We start from the raw sequence: 27,840 nt of genomic DNA, 5'->3' as shown, positions 1-27,840 counted from the left end.
ACGGATTCACACCTTTATCAAGAATCTCTCTAATCGACACAAACACTACCAGACAAGAAGTTTAAGATTTAGCATCTACTGTTCCAATTAGTGGTATTTAATGTAATCTCAATACAGAAGACGTGACTGATTGATTATTCTCTTCTTAACGCTATCAATGTTCAAATAGACTTACTATCCACTAGCCCTATGACATCAGGAGTGGTTACTAGAAATATGCGTTTAGTTAGCACCGATTGGAATTGTCATGTCATATAGAAATTATACCGTTTTTCCGAATATAAACAGGTGTATTAACCCAATAAAAGTTTGCTAACATTTCAAGAGAAATCGTACAGGTCATAAATACACTAAGATCCTGGCTGGTAGAAATTCTTTAGTTAATAGTGGGGAAATTAGTGTCTTAACACATAATATTTAAGGCCTCTTGAGCAACAAATATTTAGTCAACATACCAGCAGACACAGACTTACAAATAATGAATAAAAATGGGGAAATTATTGGTCTTATCTCAACAGAGGTGTTTAATAAAAAAACATTGCACGCGGAAGCTGTAATGGCTTAGCTTCGCTAATCAATCACTTTGTCAAATGTTACTATAAAAACCTCAACGGTCTTTGAAATCAGAAGGCAATTATAATCTACAAGCATATCGAGCGGATTTGAAGCAGAGTGGCGAATGTAGTGCATGAGAGCGAATGCAAAGGCAAAGCTGTAAACCCCAAGTTAAATCAAAACATAATAATGTTACCGTGAAGAAAATGTGTGGAAATGTCATTCAAATATATAGACAGTGAAATTACATTCACAGATTATTCTATGAGCTTCTTTTAATAAATCCTCGAAAATACCACATACATTAGTAATTTAATAGTTGAATTCATGAGTCGATTAAAGCTAGACCACCATGGAAAACTTGGAAACATTGGAAGATCGTTCCTTCATAGTATGGGACTTCTGTAATTATTGATTGTATCAGCTTCTTCAAACCTTTGAAACATTTATATATTACAGCTTTGTTTTAATTAAACCATCATAAATGTTAAGCGTTTGTTATCTTTTAGAAAAAGCATACATTCTAAAGCAATGATAAATATTTAAAAAATCTTAAGTAGAACCACTATAACTGTTGACATATTTCCTCCTTGTCTATTCTTTAATGAAACAAGAGGTAATTAAATGTAAACCAGTATAATATTAGCATCTTCTTAATGATGAATCTCATTTATTCATCAAAAGAATCGTAAATTGATCAGGTAAAGTTGTTCAGTTTAGGTCTTTCATGAAAATTCTGAATTTCATTTAAGAAGGAATTATCAGTGTATACTACTCATCATACGATTAACAGCAATGACTAGAAATTCTGAGATTTAACCTATTTTTAGTTGTTGCTGTTGTTGTTGTTGAAATACTATACGAACATCGAAAAAAGTTTACCAAGATACAACACACGTACAATATTCTAATTAAAATTCACATATGACTATTAATCACCAGTTTGAAAAATCATTAATATCTACTTTTTAAATCTATATTTTCCAGTATAAATCACCCAGCTTAGTTACTCTACTTACCTAACTTAAATCATAAAAAGTACTTCTAATCTGTTTCTACCGATTTTGTAATCAAATTAAAAGTATTTCCAATGGTTAAGATTATGAGTCAGTTGAAGCTAGACCACCATGGTAAACCTGGAAGCACTGGACGGCCGTTTCGTCCTATTGTGAGTCTCCTCAGCAGTGCGCATCCACGACCTCGCCCCCTGCAAGATTCGAACCCAGGACCTACTGGTTTCGCGCGCGAGCACTTAACCATTGGACTTAGTTAGAGTGTGAACAGAATTATTTAAATTATTTATCAATTACCATTTTTATAATTTTCTCATCCTATTTCTAAACGTTTATGTTTTTTGTGTTATGTTTTGTTTATCTTACTCCTTTTGTTCATGTAATACTTTTCTTTTCTCATTCATTAATGTAAACTTGTAACTTTTGTCAGTATTCATAGTAATACTATTTTTCTTTTCATTTGGTTTCAATACTATTAGTAATCATATTACAGTTACATATGTTTATAGCATATATTTGATTAAAAAAAAAACAAAAGAGAACAATACACTTAATGTTATTCAGTGTAAACAATCATTTCTAAAAATCATATGAAAGTTATTTATTTCTTGAATTGCTTATTACTCAAATCGAAAGTTAAAATTCAACAACATGAATATTTACGTTACTGGTATATTATGTACTATAGGCTTGATCATTTCACAAGGTAAGTAACTAAGCTGAATGATTTATACTGGAAAATATAGATTTAAAAAGTAGATATTAATGATTTTTCGAACTGGTGATTAATAGTCATTTGTAGACTTTAATTAGAATATATTAACTAGAATAGTCCCTCCAAAGGCTACTGCTGGTCCCAAGCTCGGATAAAGGAGGATGGTCGGGCATGGGGTTAGCGACCCCATCCCGTAGATTATCAATGATCGAATAGTATTTAAACAACAAAAACAACAACTAAAAACAGGTTAAATCTCAGAATTTCTAGTCATTGCTGTTAATCGTATGATGAGTAGTATACACTGATAATTCCTTCTTAAATGAAATTCAGAATTTTCATGAAAGACCTAAACTGAACAACTTTACCTGATCAATTTACGATTCTTTTGATGAATAAATGAGATTCATCATTAAGAAGATGCTAATATTATACTGGTTTACATTTAATTACCTCTTGTTTCATTAAAGAATAGACAAGGAGGAAATATGTCAACAGTTATAGTGGTTCTACTTAAGATTTTTTAAATATTTATCATTGCTTTAGAATGTATGCTTTTTCTAAAAGATAACAAACGCTTAACATTTATGATGGTTTAATTAAAACAAAGCTGTAATATATAAATGTTTCAAAGGTTTGAAGAAGCTGATACAATCAATAATTACAGAAGTCCCATACTATGAAGGAACGATCTTCCAATGTTTCCAAGTTTTCCATGGTGGTCTAGCTTTAATCGACTCATGAATTCAACTATTAAATTACTAATGTATGTGGTATTTTCGAGGATTTATTAAAAGAAGCTCATAGAATAATCTGTGAATGTAATTTCACTGTCTATATATTTGAATGACATTTCCACACATTTTCTTCACGGTAACATTATTATGTTTTGATTTAACTTAGGGTTTACTGCTACTACAAATTTGTAAGTTTTTTACCATTCGATTACCAATCATTATTGATTCTAATTCTATAGTTTCGATTAAGATTTTTGTTTTACTCAGAATCGGTTTTTTGTGTAAAACGAAATCTTTTTTGTGTTTAATGTAAGTAACTAGCAGAAATTTATGGTTAACTGTATCCTGGTACTCAAAATGACATACTGACGTCGAATCTTTACAGTTTAGTATTTCACTTTGATTTATGATTATTAAGTTTCCTAAGCCTGGAAAATATTTTACTTGAATTCAAGATTTATCTTTTCGTGTTAAACACAACCTGAAATCGGTTGATGATTGTACGCTGACCATGAATATATGAAGCAGATACAACAATTTTCTGAACAGAATCCATGAAACTACCAGTTCTCAATCATTCACTGAGATATTAACACTGAAAATATTGAAAGTGCTCAAAGGTAGTTATTATTTGAAGCCTACCTTTTTCATGTGTGCCATTTAAATTGACTTCTCTGTAAAACATGAATTATCTTGCGTGTCGCCACTTAATCTTTCAGAGATTTCAATCTTTGCAAATATCCAGGTTAACAGTTTCTAAGAATGTGCATAATTCATACAAAGTTCTCATATAGTTTACACAGGTCTAGAAAGCTACAAGAAATCTACTAGTGTTCTATACCTATCGAAACCAATGTACGATATATAGTCCTCAAGCAGATTATATTGCTACAGACGTATTACTATTATTATTTTTCCTATACTTCTGCTACAGTGATATCAACTTGTTTATCGTTATTTAGTCAACACTGGTTGGTGTTATGCTTATGCTGAATTAGTGTAACCAATAGGAAGAGGCATGAAAGATATATTATGTAGCTAATTGATTCATGGGCTGGTACTTTGTCCAAGATAATTGTGTTCAGAGACATTTTATAGCCTGACTATAACACCATTCGTAATCTCTTGAACGATTTGTGACCATCAACCATTTATTTTTCGGCAACTGTTTAGACTAAATAACTGCAAAATAAGATGCGCTCATCTCTTATACATCAGCCATAAATAAACAACAAAGTAATCTTCTCTATTCAACTTTATTTGTAAATATCAAGACGCAGAATATCTCCACTTCGGTTCATATAAAGTAGGCTTTTACAGTAATATGTTTGTGTCTTTATTGTCAGATAAGTGACTAAAAACAGGTGATTAAAAACTTCACCAAGTGTTTCTGATTGTTAATTTTTCAATCTTTCTACTTCTTAATTGTAAGAAAATAACATAAGCATATGCTAACAAGATGTTCTTAAGACTATCAACAATGTAATCAATCATAGTTTATCAAATTTGATCAGTACTAAAAAGAACTAAACAAACAAAATTTGATCACTATCATATTATCGTTCAATTGTAGGTAGATTTTGTACATTTTAATTAAATCAATGATGCCTGTTGTTTATTATAAAGTCAAGTGAAAAATGTTTGTTCAATTACCATAAGAATGTTTAGTTCTATTTTAATAATAGTTCTGAAATATAACAATGATACGCTGAACTAAACTACCATTGAATCCATCATGAATATAAAGATTCATATTGTTATTCAGGATTCATTTATTTTAAACTGTTTATCTAAACTTTAAGGTAATTTATTTAGTTCATGTAATTGACTAATTTTTAATATACTTAAATATTAAAAAAGGTTTCTATTTTCAGAAAGGGGGTTTTGTGGAGATTGTAGTAATTTAATAGCTGACTTCGTGAGTCGACTAAAGCCAGACCATTATGGAAATCTTGGAAGCACTGAACGGCTCAATGTCGTAGATTGGTTGAGGTTAGACATTAACACCGTTGGGTGCCGTCTCATTGGTCCGGAGGTTGAGCGTTCGCGCGCGGGACTGAAGGTCCTGGGTTCGAGCCCCACATGTGGGATCGTAGATGCGCACTGCTGAAGAGAATTACACTAGGGTGCTTCCAGATTTTCCATGTTGGTCTAGCTTTAATCGACTCATGAATTCGACAATTTCTGTTTGTTTACAAATGTCAAAAGATTTCATTATTTCGCCTATAAACAATCAATAATTTTTATCTCATCGTTAAACTATTAATTAACACTTTTTGTTTTGTTTTGTTCTAGACCTGAAGATCAATTAGAGTGAATATTCTTATGTGTTGGACATTTTATTGAAAAAAATCGTTTTAAATAATATAATTTCTCAACTTTCTACAGTCAAAATTAATTCTAAGTTATTTTCATTTATTAATATCCTCTGTCATTTTCATCATTGCTATTAGGCCCTATGTAAATCCAATCTCATATTGAAAACAAATTTTCATTTGATTCTGAGTTCAGAGTGAAATCTGTAGTATAATAAAGTAAAATAATCTATGATGATTAAATAGTGTTGATTAATCATACTGTGAACAACCAAAAACGTTAAGATTAGTTATTGTTTGGAAATTACATAATCAAAAGTACAGAATGCCTAATTGTTGAAATGGTTGGTTAGCTACGCCTAAATGAATTGGTAGTATTTACAACAAATTCAAATATTTTGTGAATAACCAGTACAATTGGTTAATGTGTGTGATGTTTGGTAACAAAATTGATTGAGTAGTATGTACTGTTAAGTTTTCATATTAATGTCAGTGAGATTAAATGTTAGTGCCTGAACATGTTGGTTTCCAGTCAAAACCATGGTTGGATTTTTTAATTAAGTTTCACTGAAACGTGTCAGTATCATGTTATTCTGTGAATTTTACAAGTAATTGCTTTAGCACTATCGAAGGTTAAAATCTCACTAATAGTAATGACTATCCGATTTGGATCCTATTTGTTGAGTAAACGTCAGATCCAATAAAGATAAATTTTAATTTTTACGAACATTAGGTGTAGATTGTATTACCTGTGCATTCAACTTATTTAATCAATTTACTCCTCTCCATGTATACAGGGATTCCGTTAGAAATAAAAGCTGTATAAATTATTAAGGTTAAAAAACCGATAAACAGGACGGTAACAATATATCTGTAATAGAATTATTTGACTGACTATTAGAATGATTGAAGCACCGAATAGTTTTTCCATTTAATTTTGAGATTTGTCGATTGTGTATCTGTCTGACTTACATTACAATAGAATGATCAGTAATCATTGTTATGGAACATATTTGTTTGTTCGTTCCTTGCTTGATTTACGTACTTACTTACTTACTTACACCTGTTACTCCCAATAGAGCATAGGCCGCTGACCAGCATTTTCCAACCCACTCTATCCTTGGTCTTCCTTTCTAGTTCTATCCAAATGTTCATTTTTTTCCATATCTATCTCCATTTCTTGGCTTAATGTGTTCTTTGATCTTCCTCTTCTCCTTTGGCCTTGAGAGTTCTAAGTGAGGACTTGCCTTGTGACGCTTGACTTACTCTAAATATTAAAACACAAAGTTCATGATAACACATCAAGTCAAAATAATCAATAAATTTTAGTTAATTTGAAACAAAAGTACAAACATTCAGGTTTTTTTGGTTTTAATTTTTTATAAATTTATCATGGAAAGTTTCAAGCTAGTGATAGACGATTATTTCAGTTCAACTTTTAAATGATTTTTATTCCACTGATTGAAATCATGAATCAATTGAAGCTAGACCACCATGAAAAACCTGGAAGCACTGGACGGCCGTTTCGTCCTAGTATGGGACTCCTCAGTGAAACTTCTAAAATCTCCACAAAACCCCTACTAATTTTTATTCTTTAGGAATATTTATCAAAATGGTTTCAATTTATAATATTTACTATTTAAACAAGTTGGCTATTGAATATTTTCCTCACTAAGGTTAATATGATTTCTTAGTGAAAATGATTTTTACAAAATACATTATTATTTTATTGAATAATTTTGTTAATTCTTATCAAAATTGATTTACATAGTGAACTTAATATTATAAAGTAAGTGGATGCATTTGAGGTCAGTGTATATCAAATATCGATAAATATTATGATTTTCAAAACAGAATCTAAAATAAGCAAAGATGGATAGTGGTTAGCAGTGGGATGCACAACACACGTTTCATCTTATTTGGGACTCGTAAATTGAATGTACCTGTACCTCAGAGTTGATGTTCACTCAGGGACTTGAATCCAGTACCGTTCGCTTCAAACGCCATGATGTTATACACTTAGCTACAGGATCCAGATTGTGCAATAGATTGAAGTTTAAATTCACTTGGTACTGTTTGTTTGAATCTTCCGATTGATGTTTAGGACTGCAATTGATCAGTCTCTTATTGGTATATGTGTATCTTATGAGGATTGCCTCAATATTGCCTTCAGTCAAACGCATTATAATCTGTGATGATCGTGACTAATAGTTGAATCCGGAATGAAAAACTTTAGGATACAGGTACATCCAACTGACGAGTCCCAAATAGAACGTAACGTGCATTCTGAATGTCACTGCTAGCCACCATTATCTCAGCTTATAATGCTTGTGAATGAAAGAAATATCGAGACGATCCTTACAGAATGCACATATACTAATAAGAAACTGATCAACTGAAGTCCTAAACATCAACCGGTAGATTTACGTAACCAATACAAAAATAAATTAAAATAGACTAAGTTTATTTTGAACAGTTAATATTGTTATTTATAAACTCATCAATTAAGTAGTTATAGTATAAATGTACTTTTCATTGATTGTAAATTCCTTAATATTTAACTATCATATTTGATTATATCACCAATAAAAACATGAAACATTCTTGTCCAATAGTCCAATTTGTTGTCATGTTGTAGTGAATGAAACACCAGTGGAGACAATAGAATGCATTTGACACGAAATTACAAAGCATCTCACTAAAATCTGAGAACCATATAGTAAATAGTTAATTTACAAAACATCAATCCATTGTCTCAAACTTCACTGTTCCTTTTGCAAATATCAGTCCATTGTCTTAGATTTCATTGTTCATGCATTTTCATATCAATTGCTCTTCATTCCTGTTCTTACCTTTTCGATCTTCTACTGAAATACACTTATATACCTGTCCACCGTTACATACTACTTCTGTGGATATAAGTAACCCACATCACAATATTATCAAGTATAAAACTTAATTAATTGAAAATATATATGATGTTTATTATATTCAAAGTATTTTTGATCTGTTTGAACAATTTAATTCACTTAAAGAATGAAAAATTTTCATTGAAATTCAAAGAATCTTTAATGTTTTGTTTAAATTCTACTTTAACTATTTAGTAAATATTTAAAATTAAAGGGAATGTAAGTTAGTTTTGAAATTTGTATATTTTTTTTGGACAATTCCATTCAAACAAATAGTTTTGCAAAATACAATGATTTTCTTAAATCATTTAAATTAAATATTACATTGTTTTAAATGAAAGTTGAATGTTATCATATAAATAATTAGTTTGTCATTTGTTCAGTTTTATTATTATTCACTATATTCAGTATTATATTTTTGGTACAGTATTGATATCTTAACATAATGTATTTCAACAAGTTTCCATTTCTTATTTCTTGATCGATCCTGACGATAAATATTGAATGATTGCCAATTAGATGTTACTAGTTCAGGAATTGACATTTGAATAATGTATATTCTTTTCAATGTATGTTGCCAGTAACCACAATGTCTCTGACTATGCTCTTTCCTAAATTGTACAGAGTAAAGTTGTGAACTTATCGCAAACACACCTGAATAGGTTATGTAATTAATTGACATAATGATTTGTTGAAATAAACAAAAGAGAGATAACTTGTTGAAATATGTAAATGGCAAGAACAGGTAGCCCAGATATTCAAGCAGGCCACCTAGTTACTTAGCTACGATGTCAATGATCATAAATACCTTACAATAAACAGCTTAGAAGTTGTACGATTTGTCTTAAACAAAATATTGTTAACAAATGTAATATTTCCATGTTCTTTTGTTCTGGTAAAAGTGTATGTATGCAACCATCTTTTGAAAAAAATTGTTCTCATTTTTCTTCGAATTCGTTAATAACTCAGAATACCATGGATTTTCAAGTCAACAAGCTGTGTATAAAAAACAATTATGTTTCGTTCAGTTACGACTCCAAACTGTAATTTATACAAATAATCAATTTATGAAACATTCTATATATAGTTTTCTGCTTTATGTACTGTTATTTTCATCCGATACTAGATTGTCTGGGGTCACATTGTAATGATCCGAGGTCGTCCAATTCTTATACTGATATATACGCTTATTATAAGTGTCTACATATCAACTAATTAACATAGAAAACCAAGAGAGATTTGGAAGCTTTTATTGACTAAGCAAATCTAAAATATATGTACTACACATTCATCAATATTAAAAAACGTCTTTCTGAAAATCAAGCCACATTTTCAACATATAGCTTATTCTTATTTCTCGGGAAATCTCGGCCTATGCAGTGTTCCTGTCAGCATCTCTTATTTATTATTTGGCCTATGTCTGATTCATCCAGAGGACCATATATTCCATTGTTCTGTTTCCAGCTAAACAATAAAATTGGCAATTTACTGCAAAAGAAGTTTCTAGAAGGATGATGGAGAACGGGGTTCCACCAATTTCAGGGTATTAATTTACGCTAGTGGTTGGTCAGGTTTCGACAACTTTATTACTTTTTTCTTTTCAAATAGAATATTAGAAACAGAACGTTTTGAGGTCAATGACTCTTTTAGTAATGGCTCAAGGACTGATATTGCTTTGAAACTTCTAACACAACATTAACAATTTCGTAAATGACAATAAATCTAAGCAATAAAACATCAAGTAAATTTAGTTCGCTTATCAATCACACTTTGATAAAAAAAACCAGTTTTTACTAAGATAACTTCTAAATTTCTATCCCTTTCACAATACATAAAATTTCAAGTAGTATCCATTAAGTATGGATCATATTTCTCAAGCTATCTGATTTATTAAAAGTAAGAGTCTATTTCACTCTTTTGTTTCTTAACATACTAATACATTTAGTAACAAACAATTCACTGAAGACGAGTGAGTTTACTCAGATAACTATTCAAACTAAAAGATAAGTAAGTGCTGGAATTTCTGGGGATTAATTCAGTAGTGTTTCCATTTGTCAATACCGTAAATACAGTGTCCAAAACTGGTGACATTGAAAATGCTCTGAGTGAGATCATTCAATTAGTATTACCAATAACATTGACCTAAATATTATTAATTGTCCATAAATTTAATCAATGGAGATAACCATATGTGGAATAGTAACTGAAATATTAACATACTATTTCAGTAATAGTAGTGAATATCAGTTAGTCTAGGAATCACGAATCGTCAGGTATTCTGGTGTTTACTACGATTTCAGTAGAACAATCACATAGAAATTGGATTCAGTCTACAAATGATGCTGAAGTAATTTAAGGAGACTGACGATTTATATCTGATGCAGTTGTTTGTTTTGGTAACTAACGAAACTAAACTGTGTGATATTTTCAATAAAGATGAACAACAATCTAATAAATAGTGATCAAATTATAAATTCATGAAGAGAAGATAGAACGACAAGTAGTATCGAAGCAGAAAATGAAATGGAATAGAATAGTAAATTTCAAAAAAGATACTAGAATGACAGTAGTAGTCGTATCGATAATGTTCTCATGGAATTGATAATACAATCCCAACAAAATATGTAGCAACACTAGAATCACTAATCAAATGATTTGATGCATTTCTTTAGTAATTAAAACCTCCAGCCATCGATTTTATTAGAAAGATAGTTTAACTATAAACAGTTTGTCTAGGATGAAAACGTATAGTTGACAAAATGACTAGTAAAACGACACTCTCATCCGTCGATTTAGTTTGAATGTTAGTCATAATAACTTAATAGTATTCATCACAATGTACATAACAGAATAATCACCATATAAATCATACTACAAATCAGAAACACATGATATAATATGAAACGAAGATATGAACACAGATTATGCAACAAGGAATGCAACTCATAGAAGCTACTTGTTTCACTCGGGGTATTTCTGAGCAAATGAACAATGAAATATATGAAAATACGTAACAGTATCTTGCAATAAAAGTAACCCATATTTGTTAAAATCTCAGTGGTTAAAATCAAAAATAACTTAAATGTTTCCCTTGGCAGTCTAGTCCGAGATTCTTCAGGAAAATAATCAAAGTTGAGATTCATCGAATATAAATAGGGTTCAGAAAACAACTGTGCACTAGACAGCTGTCTAATCATGCCAAAATGTTAAATCCGAAATCTCTTATAATGTAGATATGAATATAGGTCTTTATTATAAAATGTCGTGAAAATATTAGAAGAATAAGTTTGTTTATGTATATGGAAATCAGATGTGAAAAGACCCACTGACTATATATTTAACCGTAGGATATAGTCACAAATGAAATTAGTCAATCTGATAGATAATCACAAAGTAACTTTATTATAGAAAGCCGAAAATCAGAAGAAATAGACCAATACGTAGTTGTACTGATTATTTAAAACAGTCTAGCTGTTTATGGCACATCCAGATACAATAACTAATTAGAAAAATACAACTAACTATACTCTATCTCGTTTAGTTAATTGTTTACATTTGCTTATATGTGTAAAGTTTTAAGTGTCAATTTTTATTTGTAAGAACCAAAAGTATTTGGAAGGATTTTTATTCGATTGAAAACAAACATATCAATATTCTACTGAAAATAGTACTGTCATCAATTTGAATTTCTCAACGTCTAAGGATAAAAGCATTATAACAAATTCATAATTCAATATTTCATAATGAATACACAATCATTTAGTATACCATGTTCTTTGAACCCTAATAATAATCAATAAATTGTAACTTTATTCATTTTCTTGAATAAGCTCGAAATAAAGTACTAAGTGATGAAACATCCAAGTTATTTTTCATGTTATCCATTAATAGTTCAACAAATATAGTTTCAATAGTCGAGATCATGAGTCACCATGGGAAACCTGGAAGCACTGGACGGCTGTTTTATCCTACTGTTGGACTCCTCAACAGTGAGCACCTACGACTCCGCCTCGCAGGACTCGAACCTGGGACCTACTGATCTCGCACGCGAGCACTTAACCACTAGACCACTGAGCCGGCTTATATTTGAGTGTCAGTAATAAATTCGATAGTGCAGTAATAATGTAACCGTTCGTTTAAATTTAAATCAAGAAACTTTTTATACAATATGCTGTACTATTTAATTTATTTTATTTCCCTAATTTAAACAGTCTCCAGAAATTGCTGAATAACAAGTGAGAAATCAACATATCAATGTTCCGTCCTACTCTATGGTAGTGAAACATGGCCGGTAAGAGTAGAGGATATTCGTAGGTTACTAGTATTCGATCATAGGTATCTTCGAAGCATTACTCATACACCCTGAAGCCACCGAGTAAGTAATGTAGTTGTTAGGAAACGGGTACTAGGAAGGCATGGCAAATCAATTGATGAAGTAGTGAAACTTCATCAGTTGAGATGGCTGGGACACGTGTTTATTTTTTTTTTATTATCAGCTTTATTCAATATTATATTTTTGGTACAATACAGAATTCTCAGCGTAAAGTATTTCAACAAGTTTCCGTTTCTTTCTTCTTGGTCGGTCCTGGCAATAAATATTGAGTGATCGCCAGTTAGATGTTAGCAGTTCACTAAATGAACATCTGAATAATGTGCATTCTTTTCGTTGTATATTGCCAGCAACCACATTGTCTCTTATTGAGTTTTTTGTAACTTTGACAACGAAAGGTTGTACACTTTTCAGAAACGCAGCAGAATAGGTTATGCGATTAATAAACATAGTGATATATTAAAACAAACAAAAATAGATAACTTGTTGAAATATCTAGATGGCAGGAACAGGTAGCCCAGATGCTCAAGCAGGCCGCCCTTGCCCAACCACCGAATGCCCCAACGTGCGATGTTTTATGGTGTAAGAGTAAGTTGGAGGAAAGGTATGGGCGACCAGACCAAAATATGGCACAAATCCATGAAGTCACTGACAAGTGGACTGGTTGGGATCCGAGAGATAATAGCAACCGATGATTACAGACCATAAATGACATGGCTCAAAATCGTTTGCATTGGCGCAAGTGCATCCATTTTTTGTGTTCTCCCGAATTCCAATTTTCAGAATTCTTCGTCTCCCTTTTTTCTCTTTCCAAATTTATTTCACTGGATTACGCTCCTTGAATAGCATCTTCAAACCCTTATCTTTCCGATTACTGCTTATACTTTTACTACCTCTACCACTATGTGATTTGAATCGACAATTGCATTTCTGAGCTAATATGGTGTGGCAACTCGAACTGATGTACGTACTCAATAAATACAATGAATTGATGGTGGTATATAGGTGTCAAGATGGCTCATGAACTCTATTTATTTATTTTATTGTAGAGATATATAGTAATAGTTGATAAAACCATAAATAGAAATTTGCTGCATAATAGCGGAAATCGTAAAATCTGATTAAATGAGATAGCAACGTTTAAAAAAACATTAGAATTGAGGCAAACATAGATGGTGCCTATTAGTGGGATACACGACGGGCGTCTCATACTATTTGGGGATCGTCAACTGGATGTATCTGCATTCCAGAGTTGACGTTCACTCAGGGACTCGGATCCAGTACCGTTCGCTTCAAACACCATCACATTACACATTTAGCTACTCAGTCCTGATAGCCACTAGCTTGTGCGATGGGGTGAAGTTTTAATTCATTTATGTACTTGTTGCTGATTAATTGATCGGTCTTAAACATTAATGGGAAGATTCAAACAAACAACACCAAATGAATTCAAAAGTAAACTATATTTTATACCTAGAGTTCAAAGGTATATATAGGCAGTAAAAACTTCCCCCCCCCAAAAAAAAAATAAAAACAAAACTATCTTCGACAGAAAGTGGCACAAACAATTCGTGAGGTTTGCTTGTCTACAATGATTTAATCTAATTATTTCAAAGTAATCTATCTTGTTTCTCCTTATACAGCGAGATTGATAAGCACCTTGTGAAGAAGTGAGTGAATCATTTATTGTCTGTTCTTAAACTGTTGTAAATATTACTAAATCTATGTCATATGTATATTCAGAGCTAATAAATGAGTTTCGTAGAAAGAGAGCGACCCTTGAATGCTGAGACCAAGACAGTGTTGTCTTTGAATGAATGTCCATGACAAATTCGAATAGGATTGGGGAAAGCGGAGAGCCTTGACGAACACTGTTCGATTTTATCAGTTTGGACTACAGTTTACTATGTGCTTACATTCAACTAGTGTTCCTGTAAAGATCCTTCAGATGGTTTAAATAAATTTCTTCATGTTATTTATACAGAATAAACAATACACATCCTATTGAAACGTGAGTGGCTCGTCTACTGTGTATAATTTGTGGCAAGCCCATTCGACCACTGTATCATTTGTCTACTCATTGTAACTCAGACACTTAATTCATCATGTTAATTTTTGTGTGCATTTCAGACTCTTATTTCACTATGTTAATTTCGGTGTGTATCATCGAATGCATGTTGTACATTAACCCTTAAGCTATCCTCCTATTGGTTGCAATGTACTGATAATCGATAATTTATCCACACCCGATTAACTCTCAAAAATAATATGGATTTTTAACACACAGACACTCACACACACACTCACTTTGTTTCATCGTGTGCTTGCTCGCTGTACGCTTGCGGATTTTTATTAATCATTAACAATAAATTATCTCTACAACTGGTGTTCAGGCTTTTGAATAATCTCGCGTAAAATCCATAATTCTACCAGGAGATTTAGCCTACATTAAATACTCAGTTAACGGGATATTATTTATTGGAGTCAGATATAGAGGACATTAGCCTCAACAAATTACGTAGTTCCAGGGATTATAGAATCATTTAATTTATGCGTCATGTATTCGTGTGTACCTTTCTTTCATTTTTATGTTGTCCCCTCTTATTTATTAACTTTCTTGCCGACCTTATCTAGTTATACTCAGAAGCATGATGAACCCATGTGAGTAAATCGTCTATTGTTTATTCTTGATTTTATCTTATTTGTTACTAAAAACTTTTTAATTAAATAGGTCAACATTTTTCATATTACAAACAACTGTCTTAGTCTAAATGTTCTATGTTCCGAACTAGTTTTAGAGACTCATGTTACACAGCAGAATTTCGATACTTTTAACCTCGTATAAACTTCAATATTTACAGATATCATTACCAAGGTTTGATTTCATAATTTCGAATAAATTGAGCATTGGGTAGATAGTTATAAATAAAAATAATATATCTGTAATATCCCAATGAGTAGAAATATTAAATTTTCTGACGTTTTGTGACTTAGTGTAAGCCAGTTCTTCAGACAATAAATAGCCGAATTAAAATTAATACAAGTTTAAATAATACAACGGAACAACAAGAATATTATGTGATCAATCAAAAAGCAGGTACTACATAAACTTGGATTAATTTTAATTCGGTTAGTTATTCTCTGAAGAAGTGGCTTACACTAAGTCACAAAACGCCAGTTTGTCGATACTTGTTCTTCATCCCAATTCTTCGTGAATACAACGTGGAGCATATCTGCAGTTACTTCTATGTCTCGCATCGGTGTTTCGGCTGGTATAATGTTAGATGTTGCTGCTTTCCCAATCTTCACTCGTCTGACCACCATCCTGATGTCTTCAATTGTTGGTTGAGTGACATCTATAGGAAGGTCTGTGTGTGCTGCTTCGATATCCAGTGGATTCAATGGAGCTAGTCTATTCAACAGTTGCTCGAAGTACTCTACCCACCTGTTCCGCTGTTCTTGAGTCGCAGTGATTGACTTGCCTTCTTTGTCCTTGATCGGTCTCTCTCACTTACTATATCTCCCTGCTAGTTTCTTCGTTGAATCATAAAGTTGTTTCATATTTCCTTCTCTTGCAGCTCTTCCCCCTGTAATTGTCACGTCTTTTAAGTGTTGCTTCTTGTCATCTCGAATGCTTTTCTTCACTTGCCTGTTTGCTTTAGTGTATTCAACTTGTGCCTTCACTTTATCCGTTCTCTTCTGTTGTTAATTGTTATCTTCTGTTCTTCCTTTCTTGAATCTTGTCCACGCTTTCCATAGAGATCCATCCCTTATGATGATGCTTGTTGAGATTCAGGACCTCCTGACACGTTGAAGTTTGTGCTTCTTTTATCCCTTTCCAATTGTCCTCCATATTAGTTTCTTCTTCTTTCAGTAGATCTTGTAAGGCTTGGAACCTCTCTTGTTGTGAGTTATCTTGAATTGGGTGGGTTTGTTAGTATCTCGAAATAAAGTTGTATTGAACCTTTGTAATGCTGTTTCCTCAGTTGTCCATTGCTTCTTTATCTTCAGTTTCATCTTGGCAACCACCAGCTAGTGTTGATTTGAGGCTATGCCAACTCTTCTACTGGTTCTCACGTCTTCCATTGACATTGTGAGTTTTCTGCTGATTCAAATATGATGGACCTAGTTCTGTGTAGTGTTGTTCGGTGAGACCCATGTAGCTTTGTATATGCGTTTGTGTGCGAATATTGTGCCACCTATAACCAATTAGTTGAATGCACTTAGATTTTCAAATCTCTCGCCATTCTCATCCTCTTCTCCGGGTTATTCCATGTTTTCTCATGATATCTTCATATCCGGTGTTGTCCCTCCCGACTTTGTAGTCTATATCTCCCATCAGGATAGTCAGTTCGTTTCTAAGCACTTCGCTATGATTGATTTCAGACTCTCATAGAACTGATTTTTATCGTCGTCATTGCTTAACATCCAGACGGCTGACTTGGCATTTAACGTTATTAATGTCTATTTTCAGTTTATCCATGATCTTGCGCAACTGTTCATTCATTGTCTGAAATGCATAACTGTCTCCGTTCGACACGAATCGGATTGCACTTTCACGGTTTTTCGTGGATGTGCACTACTGAATAGTCCCATACTAGGACGAGACGAACATCCAGCGCTTCCAGATTTTTAATGGTAGTCTAGCTTAGATCGACCCATGAATTCAACTACTGAAAATATTACAACTTCCACAAATCCCTATTCTGGTACATAAATACTCATTTCTGTACTTCAGAATTCGATAAATAATATGCTTTATATTTACATATAATTTAGAATCCCTTTGTGGATTATAAAGTAAGTGAATTAAAAATCTCTCATAAACGTTTTATAGTTTGATTCCTTTTAAATTATTTATTTATAGTATTTGTAAATGAAACAGATCATTTGACACTTCAGATGTTCCATTTATAAGTTATACACTATTACGTACCATACGATTAGGGGAGAAACGAAATAATTACGATATGTTACTTAGAAATCTTTTAGATGCTGGATCATTTAGGGTAGCTTCATACATATGTTACAAAGAAATTGAAATTTATTTACTGGTAAAATATATTGCCACAAGAAGTGGCTTTACTGAGTAACGACACGTCGGGAAATCTAATTTTTCTACTCATTGGGATATTACAAATATATTGTTTTTATTTATATTACCATGATTGTTTAGCCTATTCACTCACAACAATGGCTTCAATGTTTCAGATATGTCACAATTCGATTTCTCTTCTCATTATATATGGTTTAATGTTGACAATTGAATGTATATTGGTTAGGTAGTGTAGCAACAATATGTTTCTTCAAATAATCGTCATTGTGAAGCTTTGATATTTTTGGATGTAAATGTAGCACTCTGTAACCCACCATAGCGAAGCAGTGTCATACATCTTTGTTTATACCACTCACCCAAAGATGTTTGCATGGTCTATTAATTTGTTAAGATTTGAGTCTGGTGTCTTAACCAAGTTGGTGTGAATCAAATTCCTATCTTGTCTTTCTATAATGCTTTCATCAAATTTTCTCTTGTGGTCACAGCACCAATCTGTGAAATTTTTCTGTTTTGTCTTTTTTCTTCTACTATCATAAGGAGCGATGTGCAGTGTGCAATAATTTTATTTTGAAGTATGAAACTGTTTGATTCTTACCTCACTTCCTTAAATTCCGCCTATTCCTCTCCGACTAATAAAAGCGTAGATCTAAACGTTCAGTAGAAAATCTTCTTTCAGGTTAATAAAGATGGTGATCTTTCGACTTTAGTATCAATCTGTAATTCTTCTGACCCCATTCATTAAATCTATTTCCGTTAGCAAGGCTAAGAATCTGTGGTGTTTGTAGGTGATGAATTTTTAACAGAAGAGTTTGTTGGACGGTTAATCGTTTATGGAAATGAAACACTGCCCCCTAGAAATCTGATTATCTAATTGGCTAGGCGCTTACTTCAACTGCAATGGTAATTGAACCAATAAGATTGGCATTTTCCTTGCGAATGAAATTTTAAAAGTTTAGTATGCACATAGGTAATACGGGTTGACAAGTTTCGTACGGGACGGGATGGTAGGGAATAAAATTCATAAATTTCAACCCTTTTTATTTTTCAATAGTTGAAATCATCAGTCAATTGAAGCTAGACTACCATGGAAGACCTGCAAGCGCTGGACCGCCGTTTCACCCTATTATTGGAACTCCTCAGCAGTGTGCATCGACGATCCCACCCCGCGAGGTTCGAACCCAGGACCCATCAGTCTCGCGCGCGAACGCCCAACCATTAGACCACTGGGCCGGCATCCAACGGTGTTAATATCTAACTTCAACCAATCCACGAAGTCTAGCTTCAAATGACTCATGATTTCAATTATTAAAATTTCTAAAAAATCTCCACAATACCCCTTTTTATTTTTTTTCAAAAACTACTCATGTGATTGATTCGACTAGCTTTTTTAGTATGTGACCCAGACCAATTATGTAGTCACTGTTTCACTAATACCTATCGTTTTTTGCTGCAATTTGATTGGTTAAGTTCTGTGGATAATGCCTCATTTTTATTGGATGGTTCTAATCGTAGGTTTATAAAGTTGTTTCAGTCGGCCCATCTATTTGGAAAAATCAATTCCCGAAGTAACAGACTTTAATTAGTAATGAATTAAGATAATTAATAGTACTTAGCTTCTATATGAGTGGGTTAACTGTTCAATAACAAAAATGTTAACTAACAACGATGCATCAGGCTTAAAACAATTAATGCCGAATGCATGTCCAAACATGTTCAACAGTTAATTCTGTGGACAGAGAGAATTAAATTCATTTGATGTGGAATGCCAACAAAATCCGGAATATAAAACGTATATACCAGCATATTACTATAATTAAGAATTTAGGGAACCAATTGGATATCGACATAATTTTTTCTTGTTTATTATCAAAGTAACAGTATGTTTTTTTATTGAGATCATGAACCGATTGATGTTAGACCACCATTTAAAACCTAGAAGCACTTCATATTGTGGGACTCCTCAGCAGTGCGCATCCACGATCCTGCTCGCGGGATTCGAACCCAGGGTCTTCAGTCTCGAGCATGAACGCTTAACCTACTGGATCACTGAGCCGGCATCCAATGGTGTAAATGTCTAACCTCAACCAATCCACGAAGTTGCGCGACCATCTTCGAATCCCGCGGGTGGGATCGTGGATGCGCACTGCTGAGGAGTCCCACGATAGGAAGAAACGGCCGTCAAGTGCTCCCAGGTTTACAATGGTGGTCTAACATCAATCGGTTCATGATCTCAATCCAAAAAAAAAACTTAACAATCTCCACAAGCTCTAAACTGACAACAGTATATTTGACGAAATTATTCGTATAGACACACGTAGTCATAGTGAATTGCATGAAAGTGCGTTGTTATGTCTCTTAAAATGAACTGGATATATAAACATTGTTTACCTATTCAAAGAGTTCATTTGGTCCGTTACATTTCATAGTTTTACTCGATTCAAAAGCAACATTTGAATGTATTTAGACAAGCGATTATTTCAAATACAATTTTTATAATCATTATCACCTAATCTCGAAGGTTATATTGTTATATGATTAAAATATTTGAATCTTGGAAACTGTAACTTGGTGTAATTTTATAAATTAATGACAAAGAGGTTTTAGTGATTCATAGACTTATTCATGAGTAGTATTATACAGTCAATGAAATGCTTATAACAACCACTATATTTAAATTAAGATTGAAAAAATTATATTGTGAAATAAATACTTAAATTGGAGAACATAATGATTTTTATTATCGTCAATCATCAATACATCAGACTAAGTTTTTCCAATTAGGTGTAGTTATTTTCAAATTGTCCCACTAAGAATAAATTCGAATATGACTTAAATGTCAACTCAGTCACCAGACGTATAAATGAGATAAAAATAGGAGACATTTAAAACAGCTCATTTGTCAACTGTTGCACATAAGAAATATGAATAATGCCAAGATTATGTAGTATAAGATTGCAATGGTGAATAGCCTCTATACGGAATTGGGAAGTTCATTTTTAATAAACCCAAGTTTATCGTAATCATAGTTACCAGTTTGCCTCAAAACAAATTGAGCCAATCAACAACAAGTGAAAAGTACTGCTTTTTAAAAAGTATAATCTTTACCCACAGTATTCAAGCCTTGTACCTTCTAGTCAGAAACTTACGACCGTCTTTCTAGCACAAATAATGTATATCATTACCTCAATATAAATGGAGGTACTAGTACGTAGTATTAGAGGGCCTATATGTTATTTTCCTCGCTCCATTTAGCACTGAACGTCGTTCCTAACTTCGTGAATGTTATTCATTCTACACATTAAACCCCACTATTTAGAAAAAATATAGCAAATCTTCTAAAAGAAATATTAACAGTATGTTTTCAACAACCGATTACATAATCTGATTTTATTAAGATCTGTAAATATTTTAGCTTAGATATGAATTAATAGCCATGATCAGGAATTATTTTTTACTTAAGATAGTTGATGTATCACTAGTGAACTTCAAAAAGAAAACACTTACAATACTTGACATGTATTACTTACAATTAATTCTCAGTATCTGGTAAACTGAACAGAATTTCAATTTCAAATTACATCTTGTAATTACTTTTACCAGTCCGCCATACTACTTGGCTGAGTAAGTTATTTGTTTCATTTTCTAGATTCATAGTTATAGATGAGTTATCTAAGAAGTTATTTTTTTTTCGAGGAGTCTCACTAAATTAGTAAGCTAGTGAATAAAAGTTGGGATCTATAGAAACGTTATCTTTGTGTTTTAAAGAAAGGAACTGTCTAAAGCAAATCGTAAATGAGATCATTTTTATTGCTTGGTAAAGACTAATAACAACACGGATCCTAGACTACTAAAGAATTCAGTTATAAAGGTGGTATGGTTATTTATGTGTACCGTTCATTTGATGTATTCACGTGCCCCCAGATGCCCTGGTACAGCCGAAAGTGGGGAGAGTTCGCTCACCCTCTCGGAACGCTCTCACATGGCCACGTGCATACAACCACTGCCAGAGAAGTCATACTCACTGCCTTCTCCCGGCATTACTGGTGCTTACGAAATCGACAACACGAAAAGCGAATGTCCGGCGCTTTAAACGGGTTGGTGGACATGGAGAGTCAACCTAGGGGAGTTGGAAAACCTTGATTCCAAACCAATGGTGCACATGGACTCTAGTATTCTGAAGGAACAAATGGCGTACGAACCAATCGTTGGTCATCGTCTACCATGAGACTGTATCTCCTTACGATGTTCCACTGCCTTGTGGATGAGACCTTCAGGTCGAAGGCTCCGGGTGTGGCAACCTAAGAAAACCACCTGACTCGGTTTGGGCACCCGGGCAGTATCACAGCCCTTACACATATCAAGTGAGATTTGTTTGGCTCATATATATTTGGTGCCTCCTTGTACCAATATCTATGTGTTAAAATAAATAAATCAATAATGTATTCACGTAAAAAAAAACCAACACTGCAAGTAAGCATCTGCCCTCATCCCCGACTTCACTAATAATTCTCTATTAGTATTTATTAATTGTATTATAGTAAATCTTATTACAAATGATCAATATCAGTGGCTTATTCAGAATGATTAAAAGTATTTATCAACACCAAAACAAAAATAATTTTTACCCATTTGAAAATGTTAATTATATGTAGTGAATTTTCTTAACTAACAAACATTTTTTCATTTGACAATAGGAAGCTATTTCAACTATTGGGATGTAAGTTTCAACTAGATTGTGTTTTTCCTGTTCTTTGAAAATAAAGATATTCAGCATCATAGTCTTCAAAGTCAATAATAAGTAGAACTGTAAAGGTAAATATTAGTTTCTGCTAGAAAATATGAGTTTTTTATTCTCTAAAAATTAGAAAAGCAAACAAAATTATTACATCTGAAGAGGACAAACAAAAAGAACGAAAGTATACAATTAACATCTTACAGCTTAATAATTTTCCTATGAAGATTACTAAAAGCGCAATAAAACGAGACGTGTTACTGCTAAATAATAAACCGAATGAAACGTCATGGATTAGTACTGTAGTTTTATCATACCGCCATGACACAACAGAAGAACTCCAGAGTCTTAAAACAACACAGAACTAAATAATATATTACAAAACAACAAACACCCTTCAAAATACTTTAGTTCGCGTAAAGGAAAATGTTCTTTTTGTATCAACTCAGAATTGAGTCTACAAATTAAGATGTGTTGACTGTGATGCCTTTTGTATTGGAGGGTCATATCGTGAAATCTTGACTCGAGCCAAAGAACACCTTAGGTATATCTAATAACCTTGTAGAACTGGAAAGACTGCAAATTAAATCGGCAATAGCAGTTCATGCCATTTTCAACAACCATCATATCGATATCAAAAACATCAAAATAATACAAAAAGGCTTTTTCAACTACAACTAATTCCACTGCCCTCAATAGAAAAGGAGGCTTCACCATTCATCCGACTTGGACCATCTATCTAAGTTACAATGTCTGATTCCACTCACATTTCATACGATTACCGTACGTACAAATTAAACTCTATCCTTTCCCAAAAATGTCACATTTTTTCATCCCATACACACACACAATGTACGAACATGCCTCATATAAATCACATTGACCGGAATGACGAGACATTGACTTAGTTAGACCTGCTTTTGGTTGATCGCACCCGGTATTCTTGCTTTCTTCTATTTAAACTTGGGTTAATTTAATTTAGTTATTTATTCCCTGAAAAGTGGCTTACACTGAGTCACGAAACGTCAGAAAACTATATTTTTTTACTTATTTGGATACTACAAATATATCATTTTTACTTATCTAGATTTCTCAAGCAGAAAAAACAACACATTATATCTACCATTATGATTCGTATCGGGAATAGTTTGATTAGATCCCCCTAGTCGAATTACTTAATGTTACTGATTCCGGCCTTGGAAATCCGGTACCATAGTTCACACATAAAATTAAAAATATTGAAATATGCTAATCAAAATTACTGTAGATTGTATTTTCATAATTTAGTGAAAGTTATTTAATAACCATTATGATCGGAACCTAATTTTCATTGGTACTAAAATTGCTTTATGCTGAGTAAACAACAAACTTATAATTAAAATTTTTAACGTATTATCAGATCTCATAAGATACGATGATGGCCTTGAAATATATCGACCATAACGTCAGTATCACAACTACATAGTATGAGAATGAGTTCAACAACTATTCTTAATAACTTTGTTTGGTTTTCTTTAAACATTGTGAATGAACTAATAAAGGATGTTGATAATCATTTTAAGTGATTAAAAATAAATTAGATATTCAATTTTTGCCTTCTTCTGAGTAATGTAAGTTATTAACCTTAATTAAGAGTACCTAAACGAAAATTTGTCACTAGAAATTACATATGTTCGTTGTAGTATCACATCTTTAGAATCAATACGCATGAATGTGAACACAGGATCATTTCAAACATATAAGTCTGAAACTTTAGGTATTATAATAAAATTATTTTATTGAGATTTATTGTCACTTGTTATGCTGGTCAAATGGTGTTTTGTAGTAAGTGTTAGGAGATATAAACTGAAGTTTAGTTGGTATGAAAGTATACTACGTAGCAATGGATAGCGGAAATCCCATCCACACTTCTGTTGATAGTAAGTATTAGCAGAACCTATTATAAATATGGGGAACATTTAAGTTATGGAGGATTTTATTGATAAGATGAACAAATTCCCTACTATCGGAATGAAAGAACATGAAGCCGATTGACAGGTGATATGCAATGCTATGATGTCGACGAGTGATGGCTGCTCGCCAGACTGGGTTATTGACGAAGGGGCTTGAGTGTTTTGAAATAAAAGACAAGACCACTAGCCAAAAGAATATTTTCATGAAATAAAATGATGCGTCTATAAACAAAATGCTGACACAAGGAAATAACGCGATAAGATGTCATAGGCGACTGCATGATATTAGTTCATAGATCACTTACACTTCAATAAAGAACTGACTGTTAAACCAAGTACTTGCCCATCATATCAGCTTGGTAGCAGTCAAACAGAAGTGTTGTTCTCTAAGTAGGTTTTTAAGAGAATATATGTCACATAAGAATCAGTTTTTTTAGAAACCTAAAGAATTGAAATATGATAGTACCGTCAATGTAACTAGAATCAAGGTTAGACTTTCCTCATAGAAGTCAAGATAATTCAAAGATGAACACGTCGAAGATAACTCAAAAATAAACACTTGGTCAAATTCTGTCAGTGGTCGTTCCGCCCTCGTACTTAGTGCTATGCCTACACCTGCCAGTCCACGAGAACTAGCCATCGGGTCGCCAGATTCACAGAGAGGGTATTTCGTCGGCTGTCTATTTTGGCAAGGTGAGGTCAAGTGAATGACCACACTATGATCCTGTATGCGCGTTTTGGAGAAATAACATACATCAATAGTACGAGATTCTAGGGTTTTAGCCAAGGAGGCCTGCTGGCCTATTTGACATAGGGTGCGTACGTTGCAGGCTCCAATGTGTAGTTTGGAGCGAGGTTTCAGTAGACCTTGGACAGTGTTTTGCGCGCTAGAATCGTTCGCTATGGTGACACTTGAGGAGGAAGCCAAAAGAAGAAGTTTAGAGTTGAAAGTCGGTGTAAAAGGAATAATAGTAATTGAAGAAAGAGGTTGATTATGAACACAGTGGTCTTGACTGCTTGTTATAGGTATGAGGGTGGCTATAACTTCCCATACGCCCACACCGTGCAAGGGTTCTACTGGAAGTACCTGAAAATGAAATTGGATTAGTGGCATTAGTGACCTGAGAGCGTGACCTCAGTACCCAAGGGACAACTGCTTGAGGTCGGTCACACACGACCTTTTTATGAGTAATTTTTGTGTTAGCTCCGTACTTGTTGAGACTTTACCACCGGAGACGGTGGTGTGCATTCTTAGGGTTGACCTTTTCTAACCCCACCCTTCCTTATCGGAAGGTAGAATCGCTGTTATGCTGGTTGTCTGAAGGGAACACCTTACTGCCGTTACATCTCTGTACAGTCAGAAGTACGGCTTCGCCTTCGGACCTTGGGTTTACTGCTTTTAGTTTTACCGTTCTTCAACCGACCTATCTGGCATGGCAGAACCTTGAATAACAAATATTCCAGCCAGCGTAGCTCGACTGGTTCATCACGATAGGCAAGCCTGACCACCACGTCAAGGTAGCAACAACAATGGTGTAGATGTATATACTCTCTATTTTCCCTTAAACTATGAGATTAAAATCGATTCACATCTTTCTTTCTACGAACTAATTCTCTCTTCCTGTACTATGTCTCTATATGCAATCTTTCTTTTATATATTGCCACCACTGGATTAACTATTTCTATGGATCCAGTGTTCATCTTGCTATGCTGATGAGGTGTGGCAACTTGGACCGATGCATATATGTGCCTGGTCCTACACTGTTGCTGAATGATAGAGATTCTGTAAGTCAATCAACATATTTAAATTGTGACATGTGTATGTATGAGCGACTTTTATCTTACTTCAATAGTTCAACGAGACCTGAAGTTATAGTGAAGGTTATACTAGTCAAAGTGACTGTAAATGTTCTGGTACAGCCGAGATTAGGGAGTCAGCTCTATCTTGAAATGTTCTCAAATGAACATGCGTATAAAGTCACTGCCAGGGAAGTCCTACTCATTGCTTTCTCGCGGCGGGGGTGTTGTTTACGAAATTGAGAGGATGCCCGGCGCTTTAACCGAGATGGTGGATATGGAGAATCAACTCACCCAGGAGAATTGGAAAGTCCTGATTCCAAACTAATGGTGTACATGGGCTACAGGAACCTGATAGAACAAATGGCGTATGAACCTATTGTGGCCACCGACTACTATGGGCCTGGATCTCCTAATGTCGCTCCACTGCGTTGTGGACAAGACCTATAGGTCAAAGGCTCGGAGTGGCCCCCTAAGAAGGCCACCTGCCTCAGTTTGGGCGTACGAGCAGTATCCCAGCCCTCACACGAATGACAAAGTGTGGCGCATATATATTTGGTGACTTTTCGTACCAATGTCTGTGTTTTAATAAATAAATTTAGAAATGTATATGACTTAATGACAATATTTTTCTTCACCGATTAGGCATTAATGACCAGAGCCCATTATATTCACGTTCTTTGAATCCATTCATATACGTAAGGCTTCAGATGTGATATAGTGGGTTAGGCCAGACACACTTCAAACCATAAGAGTATGCGAGTGGTCAAAGCTTAACCTTACCTTTTTTAGGATTGAGACATACTATTGATTGAAAAATGTGATTTTACTATGTGCGGGACAAATATACATATATATGAACGAGTATATATATATATATATATATATATATATATATATATATATATATTCCATGACTCGGTTTTAACAAACAAAGCTTTCTAGTTTAGTAGCTTAGTTGATTCCGCGTACAGGCAATTTGTGTGTATCTTAAGCAGACACCACATAAAAATCAACTTTTTTAATCTTCTACTGTATAAAACATTATTTCTGAAGTAGCACTCTACGGAATTTGAAGTTTTATCTGTGATAACAATATTACATGCAGATGAATCTACAATTTCTATTTAATAGTGAAGTATATCATCAAATTCTTGTTCATAGGCTATTTAGTAGGACCGCTTCAGTTCAATATGTTAATGGTTAAAAATTAGAAAATGGGTTATCTTATATAAGGGATGAATCAACTATAATGTACCCTAAGTATATAAATGACGAAGCTTGTTACTCCATAAACGCTTAACTAGAAAAAATATTGATGTACTTATGAAGAAATCGCCTTGAAAAAAGGATTGTAGTAAAAAGTTCACAACCTCCAATAAGTATACCAAATTTGAATAATTTCGGGAAATCGACACATTCCGAGAGATACTTAGATTATGATTCGGCTCATGTGCAGTGCACGAAAGTTAATGTTGTAAAAAATTTAATGAACAGAAGTACTAAGCTTGTTACAGATAAGGAAGACCAACGAACTGAATCGAATAAAGCATTTTCTACTCTTAGGGATAAAAACTACCCAAGAGTTTTTAAAGGAGATTGTTAAAAATGAGAGAAAAATTAAACTAGAATGTATACGAAAAGTTTGGAAGTACACCTTAGCCATCCCATACCGTAGTGAAACATCGGAAGAAACCAAGCGGATTCTAAGCAAACATGATATAAGAG

General features: G+C 33.4%; 2 protein-coding genes across 3 annotated transcripts in view; one reads left to right on the top strand and one right to left on the bottom strand.

The window, feature by feature from the left end:
- Positions 1-2,160: 2,160 nt before the first annotated feature.
- MS3_00004573 (uncharacterized protein) lies at positions 2,161-25,060 on the top strand. Its single transcript, XM_051212510.1, has 14 exons — positions 2,161-2,274; positions 3,187-3,208; positions 5,316-5,333; positions 7,107-7,124; positions 8,440-8,463; positions 10,190-10,213; positions 12,456-12,479; positions 14,218-14,244; positions 14,559-14,585; positions 15,209-15,235; positions 17,354-17,374; positions 21,231-21,251; positions 22,325-22,347; positions 23,762-25,060. The coding sequence occupies exons 1-14, from the start codon at positions 2,220-2,222 to the stop codon at positions 23,803-23,805; spliced, it is 375 nt and encodes a 124-aa protein (XP_051073357.1). The 5' UTR covers positions 2,161-2,219; the 3' UTR covers positions 23,806-25,060.
- The window catches only part of MS3_00004562 (uncharacterized protein), a 21,386-nt gene continuing 15,689 nt past the window's right edge, over positions 22,144-27,840 (bottom strand). For both annotated transcript variants that reach the window (XM_051212495.1, XM_051212496.1), the window contains one exon: positions 22,144-22,484. The gene's annotated coding sequence lies outside the window, so the exon portion shown is untranslated. The remainder of the gene's footprint in view (positions 22,485-27,840) is intronic.

This window comes from Schistosoma haematobium, chromosome 1, assembly GCF_000699445.3.
Source record: "Schistosoma haematobium chromosome 1, whole genome shotgun sequence".
NCBI lineage: Eukaryota > Metazoa > Platyhelminthes > Trematoda > Strigeidida > Schistosomatidae > Schistosoma > Schistosoma haematobium.
The sequence above is the reverse complement of the archived record's forward strand: the minus strand, read 5'-3'. Positions and strand labels throughout refer to the sequence as shown.